This window comes from Phycodurus eques, chromosome 23 (assembly GCF_024500275.1).
Source record: "Phycodurus eques isolate BA_2022a chromosome 23, UOR_Pequ_1.1, whole genome shotgun sequence".
Taxonomy (NCBI): Eukaryota; Metazoa; Chordata; class Actinopteri; order Syngnathiformes; family Syngnathidae; genus Phycodurus; species Phycodurus eques.
In genome coordinates this window covers 1,994,883-2,014,228 of record NC_084547.1, presented here as the reverse complement: position 1 = coordinate 2,014,228, position 19,346 = coordinate 1,994,883, and the positions used below count along the sequence as shown (strand labels likewise).

Genomic DNA, 19,346 nt, shown 5'->3' with positions numbered 1-19,346 from the left:
GTTCTGTATTCCCTCCATCACAAGGGCATCCAAGTCCAAAGTCTGGAACCGGAACAGCTTATGTAACTTACTGGGACGCGACCAGAGTACTTAGTTACTGTCACTTTTTACTTTTGCAAGGTTTAGGGGGTGTGAAAATTCATCAATCATGTGCAAGGGGTTTGTGGGGCAAGTACTATCGTCACATGTGCTGGTGTGTCAAATAAATATAGACTAGTTATGCATTTGTTTACCTCGTGACTTTTAACACATTCACTGCCATCGACGGCTTTAGAAGTCAAATATCCCTTTTAACTGGGAGGGCTGCCAGTGAATGTTTATGACTCCTTCAAATTGTTCAACATGAAGATGGTGAATGAGCTTTTTGCTTCCATCCAGCCATTCATTTTATGTGCCATTTCTCCTCTCGAAGGTCGCAGGGTTTTTTGGGGGGGTTCCCAGACGCGCAAAGAGGAAGTGCTGGCTTCCGAGCCGGCGGCTTTGAAGTGGAAGGACGTCGACAAAAAAAAGTGCCGAGTCATTGGCAAGAGGCGGTGGGACTTTGTTCTATCGTGAAACTGACCGAGAGGAAGTGCAAACTTGGAATGTTTCCATGACAACAGTTGCACGACCCTGTTTTTAAATGACCTTCAATGTACATGAATGTCTCTTTTGCACGTTTTTTTCCCCCCAAGAATTGTTGTCAGAAAACAAACAGCAAACATTTATTGAGCGGCAGTATATGCGTCCTCTCTCTGGCGTTTAAACCCCCGTGACCCGGCATCTCTGTTGCACAGATTTAGAGAGTCTTGCACACACAAATAAATATTCAGCATCCTACACGCGCCAACTGTTGCAGGCTGAAGCTTGATGAGTGTGGCTTGTGGTTACTAGGCAACCTCTCATCCTCCACTCATCCTCCAGCTGTCACGTTGACACATTTTGCGGCTAAAAAGATTGCCGCGCGCCGCCAAAATGTTCATGGAGCGAACGAGCGCGTGAATTGAATTTTATATAGCGACCGAGATGGCGGGTCTGGCAGGTGGGCCATGCGGGATTCCCAGGTGAGACTTCTGCAGCAACAAAAGGTAAACAAAGTATGAAGTGTGGGAGGAGGAGGAGGAGGAGGAGGCGTTTTGCAGCATGGGAAGATCGCACGCAAAATAGGCTTCACACTTCAGCCTGAAGAACTTTGAATCAGATGCAAGCTGTCAACCCTCAGGTTGGGTTATGGCAGTGTATGAAAAAAAAAAAAAAAAAAAAAAGTTCCACCAAACCATGGAGGCGAGGGTTAGCGACTTAGAAGTTTCACCGTGTTAGCTCGCGGGTGCGGCTCAAGTTTAGCTTAGCGCCTAGCATTCCCCCAGTAGTTCCGGAGCAGTGAAGCTATGTGATTGTTTAATGTGGACGCACCACAGTTCTAAAAAAAAAAAAAATTTAAATGAAAAATAAAAAGTTGCTTCGAGACCCGTTCTCATATGTTTTTCAAGCCGTTTTCACACCGAGGCAGATATGATGACATCATCAAGTCAGTATGACTCCAAATCTATACCGTAGACCAGATTTATACCGTCTACAGTGTATACCGCACGCGCCTTGTAACGGTTTTCGGCTAGGGCTCTGTCCCTTTGTTCTGTAAACTGGGTCTGTGGTCTTCTCCTGGCGTGTGCGTTCTGTCCATGGACGGAGTCTTGTCCACAGCGTTATCCCACGAAGGTTTTATTTTTAGTGGGACTCCCGACTGCTCGGCCAAACTTAATATGGGAATGGCACGTCGGGGGTAGGGGTCTTCTTTCGTTGGCCGAGACAGTACGCTTCGCCCGACAAGGGACTTCCAACAGGTGCCTGTGCGGCCCAAACTCCTCCCCCCACACCCCTTTAATTCTGACATATTTGGCAGCCCCCCCCCCCCGGAGGAGTGCCCCCCGCCCCGTGTCGTCAGCAAATCCACGTGGAAGTGCCTCTTAAAGGAAGCCGCTTGCTGCCAGTCCTGTTCTTCTCTCGCCAGCGGGGACAGGAAGCAAGTCTTGGTTTTCGGGACCATTAAGTCAAGGTTCAATAGCCATGAAGTGGGGCTGGGCGATATTGGGGGTCGTCCTCTCCTTGGGGGCCCTGGCGTCCTGCGAGAAGGGCCTGCAAATCCCAGAGTACGACGGCAGGGACCGCGTTCACGCCCTCAGCGCCAAGAACTACAAGTCCATCATGAAGAAGTACGACGTGATGGTCATCTACTACCACAAAAACATGCACGGGAACCGCAACGCCATCAAGCAGTTCCAGATCGAGGAGCTGGCTCTTGAGGTGAGTCGGCGGGACGAGCGAATCGGGATTCCCGGACGGAACGAAGGTGTTAAGTCGCCGTTGGGGTTTGAAAGCCGTGGATGGCGTCCCGATCGGGGAGCCTGACCCGCGAATCGACCGAGTTCTTGCGCCGAAGCAAAACTCCAAAATGTAACTCCGATGCGTCTTTTACCGACTTGCGTAGTGCTCGTACTGAGAAGAAAAAAACTAAATCACTGGAAACGGCTTTTTGCAAGCTAAACTCTGATAATCAGGATAATCAGGTCTGAATGGACCGAATCATGATTAGCTAATCATAACAAATAGACAAATGCCGCATACTTATCTGGTTTGCCATTAGAAAAATACCCTGATGCAGTGGGTGACATGCTAATGCTAACCTTGTGTCAGCATTGAGTGACCGATAGCTCAACGGGGCAACTGCCCCCCCCCCCGCCCACATATGCTCTCTTGTCTCCTGTTTGGCGCGTTGGGAGGAAGTCAGACTGTTGCTATGGTAACCAGAGCACATGCAGCATGAACAACATGCTTGCACATTGGCTCTTTCTTTCTTTCTTTCTTTGTGCTGATTTGGAGTTTGAAAATTGACAGCACCTTTCGGAGACTTTTTTTTCCATTCATTCATATTCAAATAGGAAAAAAAAATAAAATAAAAAAAAAAGCACACAGTCGGGAAGGTGACAGGTGTGATGTGAGTTGTTTACACTGCCGGGCCGGTTTGCGAAGCCCCAGTTTCCAGGACGTGCGCGTGTCTCAGATGATGTAAGTGCCGCGCAGCTAAATTTAAGATGCCGCAATGTGAACACACAAGCTGCAAACACGACTTCAGTGCAATCCCACCAGGGTCAAGAAGTTTCCGGTAGATGGGAGCGCCCCGCCAATGTCCGCGCGCGCGCGCGTCGGAAGAAACCCGTTTGCGCGTCGGTTCACCACTGGAATTACTTTGCGGTCGCCGAGCACGAGGTTGTGGGGCCGCGTAACCATGGAAACCAGCCGTCTAAAGCTGGCCACAAGGCCGAGGTGACGTCACCCTTTGGCAGTGAGTTTGTGGAACAGCTTGCGCTCCATCATCTGCCCCATGTGACCTCCCCGTCAAGTCCAATGAGGAGATTTAAGGCCGCTTTAACCTCTTGACTGAACCTAGACACTGATGAGTACGTCAGCTGGTGGCCAGTCTCAGGCCAGCGTGTCTTATACTCATTTATTTATTATACTTCTTTCATGATGTTGTGTAACAGACAATTGTGTGTTCGTGTGTGTGTGTGTGTGTGTGTGTGTGTGCCAACAGCTATTATTAATTTACCGCATGTGTAAAGCTGTTTAAGGTTCTCAGTGTATAAATATGTACATCCATGCAAAAATATATCTACATCGAGCTACATACAGTACATTACAGTAGAACCCCAATATTCCACAGGTAAACAAGTTCATTGGAAACAGGTGAATCTCATAAATGGGTATAAAAGGCGCATCACTGAAAGGCTCAGTTGTTTACAAGCAAGGATGGGGTGAGTTTGTGAACAATTGCGCGAGGAAATAGTCCAGCGGTTTAAGAACAATGTTTCTCAATGTAGAATTGCAAGGAACTTCTACGGTTCATGACGTCATCAAAAAGATTTCGAGAATCTGGAGAAATTTCTGCTCGTAAGCGGCAAGGCCGAAAACCAACACTGAATGCCTGTGACCTTCGATCCCTCAGGTGGCTCTGCATTAAAAACCGGCATCACTGTAAAGGATATTGCAACGTGGGCTCAGGAACACTTCAGAAAACCATTGTCAGTTTACACAGTTCCTCGCTACTTTTACAAATGCAAGTAAAAACTCTACCATGCAAAGTGATAGCCATATATCAACAACACCCAGAAAAGCCGCCGGCATCTCTGGGCCCGAAATAATCTGAGCTTGACTGATGCAAAGTGGAAAAGTGTGCTGTGGTCTGACAAATCCTGACTTCAATTTGTCTTTGGAAATAATGGACGACGTGTCCTCTGGACCAAATAGGAAAAGCACTATCTGGATTGTTTCCAACGCAAAGTTGAAAAGCCAGCATCTGCAATGGGATGGTGATGTGTTAGTGCCCATGGCATTGGTAACTTGCACATCTGTGAAGACACCATTAATGCTCAAAGGTACATACAGGTTTTGGAGCAACATATGCTGCCATCCAAAGACAATGCCAAGCCATATTCTGCACATTACAACAGCATGACTTCGTAGTAGCCTGCAAGCAGTCTAAAACTGTCTCCCATTGAAAATGTGTGGCGTATTACAAAGCGCAAAATACCACAATGGAGACCTCAGACTGTTGAGCAACAGAAGTTGTACATCAAGCAAGAATGGGAAAGAATTCTACCAACAAAGCTTCAACAATTACTGTCATCAGTTCCCAAACGCTTATTGAGTGTTGTTAAAAGGAAAGGTTATGTAACAATATGTAGGTAAAAATATGTACATGCATGAAGACCATCTGCGTTGTGGTACTAAGCGATTGATTTTGGCTCTCGAATGTGGAAGTTGAGCCATGTACAATAAAACGTCTCAATCAGACACAAAGGACGTGAGCATGTCAGGTGCGTCTTGGCCTAGCCCACTTCGGTATGGAATGCGTTTCTGCTCTCAACGTGCGTTCTTCAAGTCCTTAAATAGCGTCGGGACGTACCCTCAATCTCTCCTCTAAATACCCCCCCTCCCCCGTACAAATATGCTCAGGGGCCCAGGGGACAAAAGGGATTTTCCTGCAATTTTTTTTAAGGTCTTCTTTCCTTTTAAAAAGGGTTAGCATCTTGGTGTAAACTAAGCGTAGACGCGCAAAACACCGGGGCTGTTCAAACTTATTCCTCCGAGGGTGAGTGTTTCATTTTATGAGTAAAATATGCGACGGACCAATAAGAAACTCATTTGCGCACTCTAACCTGCAGGGAGCAAAGCACCTGTTCCAGCGCCTCAAGTTGTGCCCCTTGCCCAGAGCTCGGTTTCTGTTGTGAGTGCTTGGGAGTTAGGTGGAGGGGGGGTGCTGTCAATTGTTAGCTCTAGTTTCGCTCCCATTTAGAAAGTGCAAGGCAGCAGTCCAAAGCGTTTGCTTTTAAGGTCTTGAGGTGGACAAGAATTAAAGGCGACCTAACACAGGAAGTTAGCAGAGGTGGCAAGAGTACTGAAGTACAAGTACAGATACTTATGGAAAAGAAACTCGGGAAAATGGCAAGTAGCAATAAAAAGAAGGGGCGCGGGGGGGCGGTTTCTGTTCAGCTGGAACTGGGGCCTTCGTCAAGGTGGAGAGAATTATAAACAGTCAATGTTAGCACAAAGCCTTCAGGCTCGTGCAAGAAAGCCCCAAAAAAGTCAGGAAAAGCCTACTAAACCATCAGAATTTTCTTTGGGGATGATCAGTTGAATTTTAAATGGTGGCAGGGGACTCCAATATCACATGAGTGTGAATGTCACTAGTTGATTCTGAACACAGCCACATCCCCAGTTATAAGAGGGTGTCCGCACTTTTTCAACCACATTATACCATTCCTAGGTAACATTCAAGGTGGGAAAAGTTTTTAAATGAGTGATGTTTGTCACGTTTATTTTGTATCACAAAAACCTGGAATTTGAACAGGGGCGTGAAGACTATTTATACCCGCAGTGACCTATACGTTTTCAAATGTAGGGAGTAAAAGTAAAAAGTCAGCAAAAGTCCAAATACCTGAAAAATCTACTTCGCACCACTGGAAGTTGGCATTGAAAGTGGGGCGACTTCGGAGTCAAAGAACTAACGTCGCAGCTTCACATCCTCCCCCCTCCTCACCGTCGCTTCTCGTCTTGTCTCTACAGCTTGCAGCCCAGGTCCTGGACGATCTTGACGATGAAGACATCGGATTTGGCCTTGTGGATGAAAAGGAGGACAGCGCGGTGGCCAAAAAGCTCAGTAGGCTTCTTTGTTTCCACATGTTAAATCAGTGATATATGAAATGAAAGTCAGTCAGGAGTAAGTCTCAAGTCTCAACCTTCAAGTTTAAGTTTTTCCCTACACGCTTTCAGAGAGGGAGATCCAATATTTTTCCCTACACGCTTTCAGAGAGGGAGATCCAATATGGGATATTTATATTGTAGATTTTTAACCACCTCAACTCATCCTCCCGCCAGGCCTGGATGAGGTGGAGAGCGTCTACATCTTCGCAAACAACGAGATCATCGAGTATGACGGCGAACTTGCCGCGGACACCCTGGTGGAGTTCCTCTATGACGTAAGCACGAAACCTTGGCCTGCAACGCACTGAGCCACAATCCGAGAATCCTTATAGGACATTACAGAATGTTTGGAAACAATAGGTGCCAGGGTACTTTGGGTGGCAGAAAAGTGAGTGACTACCGTGGACCCGAAATGAAGTTAAAGTGAAGTTAAATCGAGCGGACATCGTCAATAGTGTAGTGTCGTGGATAAATACTGTAGATGGCCCAGTAAGACACAGACGGAGACGAATGGAGGTGACGATCTGATATTTTACTGAACACAGAACCATTTGTACACGACATGCTCGGAAACTGCTCCCATTCTTGGAACATTGTGGACAATCAAAACAATGAGAGGATATTCCCATAAAAGGAAAGGCAGATTGTGAACATATTCTCGCCCAGCGAGGTCAAAATTACATTGCTCGATGAAAATTTTCTCTCTCCATTGGTTCACGTTAGTTCATTCGACTACATATTCCGTCTGCCCTATAGTCCCCCCTTTTGGAGTCAGTGACCCCAAACTAAACAAATGTTTCATGTTCCCCAATGTGAGAACTTGGTAATGGTTCCGTCTGATTAAATTCAGATCATCGTGGGTAGTGGGGGTTAAAGCATTTCATTTATTGCTATGCCTTCAAATAATTAGCTAGCCCCTCAACGATTACACGGTCTGAATTTCCAGCGCAGAATATAAATGACAGCCTGCGCTCCATCCGTAATTTAACATCTTTTCGACTGACACGTCACATATTCAAACTTCGAAGCTACAGGAGAAGGCTAAAGTCATACTTTGAGCCATTTCTCCATTTTTCTCAATGGATCTGCCTTGGTAGAACGATACGGACAGGTTTGTTTAGTTCTTCCAACATCGGACTCCTCAGGTGATGGAGGAGCCCGTGGAGATCATCGACAACGAGCGGGAGCTGAAGGGCTTCCACAACATGGACGAGGTCATCAAGCTGGTGGGCTACTTCAAGAGCGAGAAATCTGCTCGTAGGTGCACAACGGAGACACGCAAAGGAACGCGCGAAGCGCCGGAACCATCCTGTCAGCCCTGACGTCTTTTGCAGATTTCATCGAGTTCGACGACGCCGCTGAGGAGTTTCACCCCTTCATCAAATTCTTTGCCACCTTCGACCCCAAGGTTTGCAGTCCAAAGGCTTCTCGGTGGTATTCAGAGCTCAGAGATTGTGAATCCGTGTCTCAGTCTTTCCATTTCCAATTGAAAAATGGAAAAGTTACTCATCCGTTTTTAAATCGGACGCAGCAGGGCTGATCACATTGTTTTCCTCTCACATACTGAAGGCCTTGTTCTCAAATTTAATCTTAGCCTAAAATTGAAGGACGAAAAATATGTTTTTGTGTTAGATCAAAAACACTAAGTCAATTGAAAATGGAAAAAAATGAATGATACACAAACTGTTTGAGTGCCTCAGAAGCGCCAATCCCTCTCGCTTTAGATCGCCAAGAAACTGAAGCTGAAGATGAATGAGGTGGATTTCTACGAGCCCTTCATGGAGGAATCAGTCACCATTCCTGGGAAGCCCTACACCGAGGCCGAGCTGGTGGAGTACATCGAGCAGCATGACAGGTCAAAGTTCAAACCTTGAACCCAATCACTGCCTCTGGATAAGCAAGTCATTGGTGCCTTGTTTCCTTCGTTTCAGACCCACTCTGAGGAAGCTGGAACCTCACAGCATGTACGAGATCTGGGTAAGAACATCTCCAAACTCACACTTCCTGTCCACCGAACGACAATGGAAAGCCGTTTGAGCATTTACTCCATATCGACCCAAAAACGGACCGTCTCACTCCAGGAGGACGACATTGACGGCGAGCACATTGTGGCCTTTGCCGAGGAAGATGACCCAGGTAGGAGTCCGATGCGGCCGCTCGACCGGACCCTCCAATCTAATGTCAACTTGTAACCTTCGGACACGACGTGACTCCTTCTTGTTTTGGTCTCCCTAGATGGTTTTGAGTTCCTGGAGATTCTGAAGGAGGTGGCGCGCGAGAACACAGACAACCCCAACTTGAGCGTCATCTGGATCGACCCCGACAACTTTCCCCTGGTAGGCGGCTTTTCCACAATCACGGGGCCTGTCGCTTCAGCAGTGGTTCTCAAAATGGGTCTGGGAGCCATAGTTCAATAAAGCCCCATTTAAAAAAAAATATATATATATATATTTTTAAGAACAAAAGAGAAGAATGTTTTTTCCCCGAAGAACATACCCTGGTGTCTTGATAAATCATCTTTCCCCAATGAAATGAATGGAAATGCCATTAATCCGTTCCAGCCTCCAGCTTATTCTGACTTAATTCTCTTAATATTGTAACAATTTTCTTGACTAGAGAGTATGCAACTTTCCATGCTTTTTCCTCGGGACCCAAAATGTTCGAGAACCCCTGGTCTAATGTCTCAGATTGTGCCGTGACCCTTGTGGACTTGTTCTCAGCTGGTTCCGTACTGGGAGAAGACCTTCCGCATCGACCTCTCATCCCCCCAGATCGGCGTGGTGGATGTGGAGGACGTAAGCAGTCTTTGATGTTTCTGTGCACGGAGTTTGATGGATGACGCCCACCTCTTGATGCTGCTCTTCTTCCTCCTCCTCCTCTTCTTCTTCTTCTTCTTCTTTTGGCAGGCTGACAGTGTGTGGATGGAAATGGACGACCACGATGACATGCCCTCGGCGGACGAGCTGGAGCGCTGGATTGAGGACGTTCTCTCAGGAAAGATCGACCCCGACGATGACGACGACGAGGAGGAGGACGATGATGATGATGATGATGATGATGATGATGATGATGATGATGATGATGATGATGATGACGATGACGATGACGATGACGACGACGACGAAGCAGATGATGACGACAACGACAATGATGATGATGACGAATAGAAACATCCCAACCATCCTTCAGTCCAGTCGTAACATTGAGATCGGCTTCATTTTTCACTTCCTGCGCAGGCCGGAAGGAAGCCAGTGGGAGGCGCTCGGATCCCTCACCGAATGGAACCGCGGGTTTGCTTGATAAGCTGACTGCGTTGGCATTTTGTACCCTGGGCCGGTGTCTCAAAAATAAGAAAGAAAATCACAAAAACAACCAAAAATCGCTGGAGAGTCTTAAAGGGATTCTGAAAAATCTGCTGCAAAAAAGCTAGCTGTTTCTGCTCTCTCATTCCCCAAAAAATAAAATAAAAGTAAAAAAAAACAGACTTGCCTGTATTTATTTCTACATATACTGTACAGCACTGGTGTCAAACCCATGGCCCCCGGGCCAGTACTGGCCCGCCACATTTTTTGAAAGCAAATCATGTGCGTTGACTTCATGCTTCTTTTTACTAAAACCCAAAATTGCAGATTTCCTTCACTTTTAATGACATGGCAATATCGCAAGCAGTTTTCGTTACCATTCCCTCTTTTAAAAGAAACTGAAGTTGAACCATTTTTTCTTGGCTTCTAATTTCAAAACTTGCTATCATCAATTTGATGTGTACAGTATATGTAATATTATGAGGGGATCATAAATGTACATGGGTTCACAGGCATAATAGCCCTACGAGCGACAAAATGAGTTTGACACCCCTCCTGTACAGTATGCAGTGGGGGGGAAGCAATTATTTGATACTCTGTAAAGAAATTCACTCTTAATTTTTATGGTTGTTTATTGATTATGGCAATACAGTGGTACCTTCTGTGACCAAGCTCATAACTAGATCAAAACCATTTCCCCCATTGAAATGCCATGACTCTATTCCATCCCCCTGAAAAACATCTCCATTTTTGGGTCACGTCTTTTCAGTAGCCTGTACAACTTGATTGAGATGTAATGAAATCTTTTTGGCGAGGGAAGTCATTGGAACTGAAAACTGAGATCATGTGGTTGCAGTCCATTGGACATTGAATGCCTTGGCAATACTTTTGTACCCTTTTCCTGACTGATACTTTTGCTTTGGAAGCCTTTTGTGGATCATAGCTTGTGCAGTAACTCTCGTGTTTCTTTGGTTTCTTTTATATCACAAAAACCAGAAAATTTGAACAGGGGGGTGGAGACTTTTTATGTCCCCTTTCATCACTGCATGTGTGCAACAAGACAACAACACAATGACTTGAGCGTTTTCAAATCATGTATTTGATTTTTGTGTCCGAAGACAAAGCCATAACAACTCACAACTGAACAAAATCGCTATTCTCACGATGAGTCACGATTGCAAATGAATAATAGAGGTGCGAAGTTATCATGGCGTAATTGTTTACATTTGTACTGACGTGCATTTCAGAGTCTGTGCTTTGTTACTTTTACTTTACGGAATTGACCCAAGAACTGTATTACTGTGTCAGTACTTCCACTTAAGTACATAGTGCGAGTACTTTTGTCACCTCTGTCGTGGAGCTCATTTTAGCTTTGCTGAATCAGGGCCTTCTCAGCGACAGGACAGATGACAACGGTGTCGGAGGCTTTGTCGCAGCAGTATAAGTAGAAAAACGGCAGAATCTTTTCAGTCAACCGGTCACTGAAAGTGTAAAGGTGCGCGCGAGCCCTCACGTCATAAAAGGATATCTGGCCCTCTTCGTAGTCCACGTAAACTCCCACCGTCTTTGGTTTGGAGTTGAGCGCCAACGGGAGCGGCGGCACGGTGGACACGCGGTACCCTTGGCCCTTCTTCATGGCGAGTGCCCAGTAGCCGTGGGTAGTGCTCACAGAGATGCGTCCCTTCCTGTTGACGGAGGACTTGGCCGCGCCCAGGTACCAGTCGTCTTTCTCGCCGACCTGGACCTCCCAGTAATGTCTCCCGGAGGTGAAGCCCTCTCTGCCCAGGACGATGACCACCGTGTCGAAGCGGTCGGCGTGGTCCGGGAGGTCCTGCCACGCCCCCAGGTGACGCACCTGCCGTCTGTCCTGGGAGAGCTGCAGCCACGGGTTGGCGGTGTCTGGGTCCAAGGTCACATCCGCTACAGAGGGAAGGATGGTCAGTTAGTCGGGGAGTATGAAAGGAAGCCGAAGATGGGCGAACGGGACCTCCAGTGTACCTGTGTACTTGAGGACCTTCTGGATCTCTGTGGGAAAATGAGAGCAGGATCGGATGTTGTGAGATTTGGACTTAAATAACACACTATATTATCACACATGGTGAATAACAGGTTCTAAAAAGGCTAAAAACCGGTACGGCGATCATGTACAGTATCCCACAGTAACTTTTTCAAGAATCTCGGGATGAATGAAGTGATGAAGTAGGGAATGAGTGAGTCATTCTGAACGCAGTTCGGAATTATTCACCGATTCCCGACTCCGTAATCTCTCATAAAAGGATTTTGAGCTAACTGCAGTAGTCCACAATATAAAAATTGCGAGCTCGTGATTAGAATGATCAGTGATCAGGAATGAGTGAATAAGTCCCAGCACGGACGTGGTACCTCCATCCGCCAGCTCGTCCACCATTTTCTTGAAAGTGGCTTCAAGTTTGGACACAGCTGTCCTGATCAAGCCGACGCTGACATCAGTGGGTACGTTTGTGTCGGTCCAGTCGTGGACGGACGGCGCGGCGCTCATAGCTGGAAAGTTCTACAGAAGCAAAAAAGCAGAGAAAACTACCTTCAGGAAACTAGAAATCACAGAAGTTGTGGAGAACTCTGGTGCACCATCTCATCTCGCACCTTCAAGAAGTGAATGTGGTCGGTTCTCTCCATGTTCTCCAGGTTGGTGTGGCGCCTTCTCAGCTCCTCGATCTCCCGCTCCAGTTCGGTAACCAGATCCCGAGCTCGGTTCTCCGTGTGCCTCCGTTTCTCCTCGATGAGCGCGACCACGTCGGCCTGAGTCCTCTGGATGGAGCGGATCAGCTCGGAGAAGACCTGCACGCTGTCCTCCGTCTCTCTCTTCGCACTCGCCTGCCATCACGAGCCAAGAAGCACAAAGTCAGAAGCATCTCGAAGCTTAAAGGAGAAGACGATCAGAAGCGCTGATCTACATTTACAGCCCAACTTCCAATATGCGTTCCATGACATCGTATGCCCGCCGCTGAGAACATGTGCGATCAAATTCTTACTTTGTTGAGCTCCACAGAGTGTTTGATTTCTTCTACTTTCCTCACTCTGTCCTGGATCATCTGTTGCACATCCACTTGGATCTTCTTCAGCTGCGCCTACAACAACGGCACAGGAGTCATCGGGAGAAATTTTATTCCAGAAAACGAACTTCAACACACAGCACATTTTTACACACGAAAAAACGGGTGCAAACTTGACTGCACGCGCACTCACCCTTTTCTCAGTCCATTCCCGCTCCACGGGGACGGTGTAGTGCGCCCGGTGGTCAGTCTCCGTGCACAGGACACACACGCACGTCTGGTCCTTCTTGCAGAAAAGCTCCAGGAGGCGCTGGTGCTTGGGGCACATGCGGTCCTCCATGTTGGCCACAGGCTCCATCAGCTCGTGTTTGGTGAACCTGGTGGCGTGCGACCTCAGGTGCTCCTCGCAGTATGAGGTCAGACACACAAGGCATGATTTGACAGCTTTGGGACGACCTTCGCCGAGGCAAACGTCGCAGAGGACCTCTTGCCAGGATGGAGACTCCGGAGGCGGCGATGCAGGCGGCTCCGCCGGAGGTTTCACCTTGGTCTCCCTTCTGCTGACCTCCTCTTCCTTGGGCTTCATCTCCTCTTCACGGTCGTCCTCCAAAAGCCTCTCCTCATCCTCTTCCTTGCGCCTTTCCACGGTCCACCTATTCCCCTTCGCAGCCTTCTCCACCGTACTCTTCAGCCGTATCTCCTTGAACTGCTCGGCAATCTCTCTCAGGACCGTGTTGACGCTTATGTCCGGCCTCTTGTAGAAGGACTTCTTGCACATGGGACACTGGTAGAGCGGGCTGCTCTTCCAGTATCCCAGGATGCAAGCCTGGCAAAAGTTGTGCCCGCACGGGATGGACACGGGGTTGGTGTAGACATCCAGGCAGATCGAGCAGTGGACCTGCTCTTCCGAGAGGTTCCCGGGGGACGACATCCCTGCACGGCGGAGAGGCAGCGTCATTTTAACCGAGCGGCCTTTTCCCCCACCTGCTGTGACAGCGACGTTGTGAGGGTTAGATTGCGGAAGTAGCACGAAGTCACATTTGTGCGAGTCAGAAGGAAATCTCGAGTGTTGACGTTCAGGTTTCGGGCAAGTCCCAAGTTACAGCAGCAAAAATCCAGAATTTGAAGACGATGGACGAATTTGTGAGTTTTGTGATGATTTTCTGTTTTCTTTATATTATTTAGTTTATGTTATTATTAGGTTCAAATTGGTTTGAGAGCCTGTCCAATAAGATAATTGTTGTGTTACAGGTTGTGTTTCTAGTACACTAACCCGAAGCAACCCTAAATGAATCTTTCACAAGGTTTAGCCAAATTACAAGTCCTAAACTGGCCAGTTTAAGTCTGTCTCAAGTCAATTCATGTGACTTGAGTCCCCCACTTCGCCATAGATACTTATGTCCACCCCCCCCCACCCCCCTTTGTGGAAGGGCCAACATTCAAGCGTTGGAGCCAACCCGAAAGACACGACTCACTGATTACGGGCTCGTGCAGTCATCGGTCGTCATCGTCATGGAGTGTTTCACTGACAAATTGAAAATGCAGAAAACGAAACCACAGGGAACAAGAAGAAGCAGAAGACACACTTGTCATAAAGTCGCGAAGACTCACCAGTTGCTTCGAGGCTCGGCCGTGCACTGACACATGAGACCAGCTGGAACCAACGCACACACACACACACACACAAACCTACGACCCAAAATATATCCCCCTCCCCTTAACCCAGATACACAAGCATGGAAAGACACTCGGAATAACAAAACAAATATACTGTGATACCTGTCAGGTCTTTCAGTATGAAGGCATCTTTATTCAACAAAAACAAGTCAAATACGTCGGGACCACCGTAGGTTAAGATACTGAGCCCGTAGTCTGTAAACTTTGACCTCCAAAGGTCCTTCCCGGACGAAAAGAGTGCCACCCTAATGTGAACGTTGAATGAAAGTTGTGTTCAGGGTGCGTGAGGCAGTTGCGTTCCAAAGCGTAGACGGTGACAGGAAGGGTTCGGGTTGAAGAATTTGGGGAATTGGAAAACATTTCATGGGAATGAATGGAAATAAAAAGGAATTAAAAAAGTTGAAGGTTGGCTCTTACTAAGGAACTGAAATATAGTAAGGGAAAATATTTTAGCATTAATCCTGGCAAAAACTATTTTGATTTATGCTGGAATATGATACCCTTACAGTAAATGACCCTCCATTCACAGTTCATTTCCATAGTTCCCATTGAAAAGTTTACAATTTAGAGTATTTCCAAAATCCCCATCAGAAAAATCCCTAGGAACTTGCTGGAACTTTTCCCCTGCTCTGCAACCCTGATCAAAATCAGGTGTGCTTGACAGGTGTAATGGCAAGAGGGGACGCGTTCTTGCCCTCCTGGCTGAGGCAGGGGCTGAAGATGGGGTACAGACTTTCGTTAAAGGCGTGAACAAAAGTGTAGAGGTGCAAGCGGGCCTTGGGGTCGTAGAAGGAGACCTGGCCGCCTTCGTAATCCAGGAAGATCCCCACTTTAGCCGGCTGGGACGGTAGCGTGAGAGGAAGGCGGGACGAGGCCAGCGCTTTCACCTGGCCGTTCTTCAGCCACAAGCACCAGTACCCGCCAGCTGGACTCAGCTTGATCTCACCCTTGCGTCGGGCCGAGGCGTTGGCCACGCCCAGAGTCCAGGACGTCTTGCGGGCCACGTCCACCTCCCAGTAGTGGCGTCCCGAGCCCAGAGCCTCCCGACCCAGGATGAAGAGGGCCGGGCTGAAACGTTTCGGGCCCTCTGAGTGAGTTGTCTTGCGTTCCTCGTACCTCACCTGGCGGCCGTCGTCGGACAGCACCAGGTTCTTCTGGGCGGTGGCCGGGTCCAGGATGACCTCACCTGAGCAACAGAGAAACACTTTAGGACGCCTTGGGAATTCAAATGGCACTTGAACATGAGTGGAGTGAGTGAGTGAGAGGCGCCATCTGATGGTCATCGTCAATGGAAAGTAACTCACTGGCGTAGTTCTGCACCTTGCGGAGTTCTAAGGCACAAGACAAAGAGGCGGCATTACATACGAGGCAAAAGGACCAGTTTCTGTTTGCAAAGCCACCGCACCCCCATCCTACCTTTGCCGTAGAGCCTCTTCAGCTCCTCCTGAAACTTGTCGACGAGGCCGCTGACGGACGAGCGGATGGTCCCCAGGTAGAAGTCCGTGTTGATGCTCACCACCGACCAGTCGGTGGGCTCGGGCAGGGGGGGCAAGGCGGCCAAGTGCTGCACGGAGAAAATGGGAATGATGAGCATGTCCAAGCCCTGGATGACTGTGAATCGACACAGTAGTGCTTTGGTGCCATTTGGTGGTTTGTTTGGCGCCTACCTGCAAGAAGACCACTTTGTCCTCGGTCTGGGCCTGGGCATCCAACTCATGGCTCCGCCTCCTCAGCTGACTCAGTTCATTCTCCAGGGCTCGCGCCAGCTCTTGCGCGTGGCGCTCGGCTTCGCGCTGCCTAGTGGTGATGATCTCCACCAGCTCGGCCTGGCTTTGCTCCACCAGGCGCTGCAGTTCGGCAAACACCTGCCAGCTCTCCTCCAGCTCCTTCTGGGCGCTGGTCTGCAAGACACACATGGAATTTCAGAAAAGGCTTGAACAACAGCGAACAATTGTGTATTCAAAAGTTAAGGACCACTAAAATGGGGAGTTTGCAGTTCACCTGTAAATCTTATAGTGTAGTATCGTTATTTCATCCTGAAACTTAACCCAAAAGTAATAACGTTTCGTGAGTGTGAATAAAAGAAGAGAAGCGTATGCCAAAGCGACTTGACAAAAACAATCCCAGGCAGATGAAGTCACAGCGCCTAGGTGGAGGTAATTAAAAGCCAAGCCCCGTAACCAAGACACTCCTTGGGTCTGTACAAACCAAAAGCACGAGAGGCTTTTCTCCAGACTGGTCGGACGAGCATAAAAATGTGAGTTTCGGGCCAGTGTGTCGTACCCATTTTGTGGTACGCATCGACGCCATCTACAGCACTGGAGGGGAACACGACGATTCTAGGATTCTATTGCCCCAGTCAGGCGATTCACGCTCACATACTGTTGTTTAACGTCAGCGGCACTTAAGAGGCAGCATGAATCAGTAACCGCCACATTTGTACAAGTTCCCACAGAATCATGCACCTGTTTGTCTTTAAAGGATCGTGGGTCATCTCCAAACAGTGAAAGAATCTAAAAATCATTTCGGTCTATTTTTTTTTGATTGATGGTGTGTATGGACTAAGGATTGACAAGTGGTATCACCTTGATGATCTTAATAGATTGCTTGAGTTCCTCCAGCTTTTTGGCTCGCTCCTTAATAAGGTGCTTGAGCTCGGATCGCTTCTTTCCCAGGTTGCTCTGTGGGAGAAAGAGAGCGAAGTCACACGGGCGTCACTCGCTGGAAGACCGTGTGGGAGTACGGGTGCGCTAAGCCACCGACCATCTTCTTCTTCCACTCGTGGTCGGCGGAGACCACATCGTGCGACTTGTGCGCGGACTCCGCGCAGGCGGCGCAGATGCAGGCGTGGTCGGTGCGGCAGTAAACTTCTAGAAGACGCTCGTGCTTCTTACAGATCTTGTCCTCCAGGTGGAACGTGGGCTCGATTAGGCGATGAGATGTGAGAGACTTCACCTGGGAAATCCAGTGGCGAGACAGGAAGTCAGTACTTTTGCGATGACGATCCCCCAAATGTTGACAATTGCTGATACAGTGAACCCGTTTATCGCAGGGGTATGTTCCAGACCCACCTGCAATATTGGCAGACCAAATAAAGAATACACTTTTCTAAAATAGTCTGACCTATGCCACACGAGTCAAACACATTTCGACGTACACAAAGTTACTTTGGAAAGTTGACAGCTTAAACACCGAAATGTTCAATTAAACCAAACAGTATATGACTCACAGGAAGAGCGAGGACTCGAAAAAAAAGACACATGATTGTCCCACAAACGAAAAATCCAATTTGATTATTTGAAAACTAGCTATAGGCCCCTTGGTTAAGTCCTGGTCGCAATTTTTGGGGGTTCGCAGAACACTACAAAAGAAGCATGACACAGTTTGGCTGGGCGTGTTTTAGCAATTGCTTTTCCTTTCGGAAAAGCCTGTTGCAAAAATGCTTTTTAGTTTAAAATAGCTTACTTCAACAAGGTCTGGGTTTTTTTCCCGCCGTCTTGGTGCCTCAAAATCCTCGCTGAATGGCAACATTTACTTCTACTAACCAGATAGTTAGCCTAGCTGCATAGTTAGCGGTGGGCTAGCTCTCGTCAATCATCTCCCACAATGTTTCGAATGATTCTTGCATTACTTCTTTCGAGTCAACTGCCACGGTCGCAGTCTTCCATGAACAGCCGTACATTTTCTGATTCGTTTTCATTTGAAATTTGAAATTTTTTTTGACTGACAAACGACTCGTTCATAGCGCTACTCTGCTCCGGAGGAACAACAACTACTGTATTAGTTCAACTGTACCTTTTTGTGATGTCTCAGGTGCGTTTCACAGAAGGACCCGGGACAGTTGACGCACGATTTGTGGGCCTTCAACTTCCTCCCGATACAAGCGTCGCAGGGAACGTCCCGGTCCCGCGCAAACTCGCCAGTGTCGGGGCGCGGGGAGCCCGGGTCCGGGCTCAGATTAAGCGAGGACCCTCGCGAGGAGGCACCGGGCCCCTCGGGCCCGCCGGCCACCGCGAGACCCTGGAACTGAGAGGAGATCTCCGCCAGGACCCTGTTGACGCTCATCTCGGGCTTTCTGGTGTAGCTTTTCTTGCACATGGGGCATAGGAACTTCTTGCTGTGGTTCCAGTAGCCCTGCAGGCAGGCCTTGCAGAAGCTGTGGCCGCATGGCGTGGACACAGGCTCCACAAACACTTCCAGACAGATGGAGCAGCTGAACTGGTCCTCGCAGAGGACGTGGCCTCCCGGAGAACTCGCGCCTGGAATCATGACGACCACAGAGAGGAGAACATGTGACAAAACACCCACGGGTGACAAAAGAATTCACACGCACTACTGAAGCATACTGAAAAGAAGAAAAAAAAAGCTACAGTAGCTAGTGTAGTGTAAAAGCTCAGACTTTTATGCCATCTTCTGTTGAGTGCTTTGCCTTCTAATCTTTCTTTGGAGTGGCAGCCACGCTTACGCTAAGAAAGTTAGCATTTGCCATCACTCAGGTCAAGCAGGAAGTAGCCTGTGTCGCATGCGAGGAATGCCAACCGACGGGACCTTCCGCTTGACGGCGCAGCCTCCACGACGAGCAGAATGCAAGTCGGTAACGACGACTTGACATCTTAATCGAGAAATAATCCCACGCTTTACTTTGGGCGGGGAAAAAAATCCAACACACTAACGATAATGAGACTTTAGCACTTAAATATCATTTGGGTTAAAGAGCTTCCCGTACTGGTGTAGAAAACGACAGAATTATTGTTCATTTTGGACAACTTACATTCGTCCCTGCTCTGATAACATTTCTTAAGCAACCTTTTAAGAATACAAAATAAAGTAGGACATGAACAGCAGTAAGACTAGTCAGCGGCATTTGAGTAGCCATCGGGAAAGTATTTCCTCGTCACGTCGGTAGAAACTCACTCTGCATGGTGTCCGGACGCCGCTCCCTTCGCAATCAAGTCTACAGGCCGCGCGAGCTCGTACACAGCCGCAGACGCTCCCCCACGCCCTACGTGGGTGGCGTCCTGAAACCAGACACCCGAATACGACATCACTTGTTTGCTTTTGTTATTTCAACTAGACTGGGTTGAGACTCTCCTCAGCG

At 48.1% G+C, this 19,346-nt stretch overlaps 2 protein-coding genes across 2 annotated transcripts; one reads left to right on the top strand and one right to left on the bottom strand.

Moving 5' to 3' along the window:
• Positions 1-1,959: 1,959 nt before the first annotated feature.
• On the top strand, positions 1,960-9,684 carry casq1b (calsequestrin 1b). Its single transcript, XM_061668822.1, has 11 exons — positions 1,960-2,280; positions 6,100-6,193; positions 6,412-6,512; positions 7,383-7,494; positions 7,572-7,645; positions 7,962-8,092; positions 8,169-8,214; positions 8,319-8,373; positions 8,473-8,573; positions 8,958-9,032; positions 9,144-9,684. Exons 1-11 carry the CDS (start codon positions 2,044-2,046, stop codon positions 9,402-9,404), a joined length of 1,287 nt encoding a protein of 428 aa, XP_061524806.1. The 5' UTR covers positions 1,960-2,043; the 3' UTR covers positions 9,405-9,684.
• Positions 9,685-10,211: 527 nt separating this feature from the next.
• btr12 (bloodthirsty-related gene family, member 12) lies at positions 10,212-19,290 on the bottom strand. Its single transcript, XM_061669695.1, has 15 exons — positions 19,163-19,290; positions 18,044-18,507; positions 17,012-17,203; positions 16,834-16,929; positions 15,916-16,149; positions 15,665-15,812; positions 15,553-15,579; positions 14,906-15,434; positions 14,351-14,493; positions 12,765-13,555; positions 12,551-12,646; positions 12,162-12,392; positions 11,922-12,069; positions 11,538-11,564; positions 10,212-11,459 (listed from the first exon to the last, which is right to left on the bottom strand). The coding sequence occupies exons 1-15, from the start codon at positions 19,167-19,169 to the stop codon at positions 10,906-10,908; spliced, it is 3,687 nt and encodes a 1,228-aa protein (XP_061525679.1). The 5' UTR covers positions 19,170-19,290; the 3' UTR covers positions 10,212-10,905.
• Between the last annotated feature and the right edge of the window lie 56 nt (positions 19,291-19,346).

Excerpts from the sequence above, each read along its gene's own strand:
- casq1b (XM_061668822.1), top strand. The coding sequence starts at position 2,044 with ATGAAGTGGGGCTGGGCGATATTGGGGGTCGTCCTCTCCTTGGGGGCC. Across the intron at positions 2,281-6,099 it reads TCGAGGAGCTGGCTCTTGAG|CTTGCAGCCCAGGTCCTGGA; the intron begins GTGAGTCGGCGG and ends TTGTCTCTACAG. Across the intron at positions 8,574-8,957 it reads ACCCCGACAACTTTCCCCTG|CTGGTTCCGTACTGGGAGAA; the intron begins GTAGGCGGCTTT and ends ACTTGTTCTCAG.
- btr12 (XM_061669695.1), bottom strand. Across the intron at positions 15,580-15,664 it reads GAAGAGGCTCTACGGCAAAG|AACTCCGCAAGGTGCAGAAC; the intron begins GTAGGATGGGGG and ends CTTGTGCCTTAG. Across the intron at positions 11,565-11,921 it reads GGACGAGCTGGCGGATGGAG|AGATCCAGAAGGTCCTCAAG; the intron begins GTACCACGTCCG and ends ATTTTCCCACAG.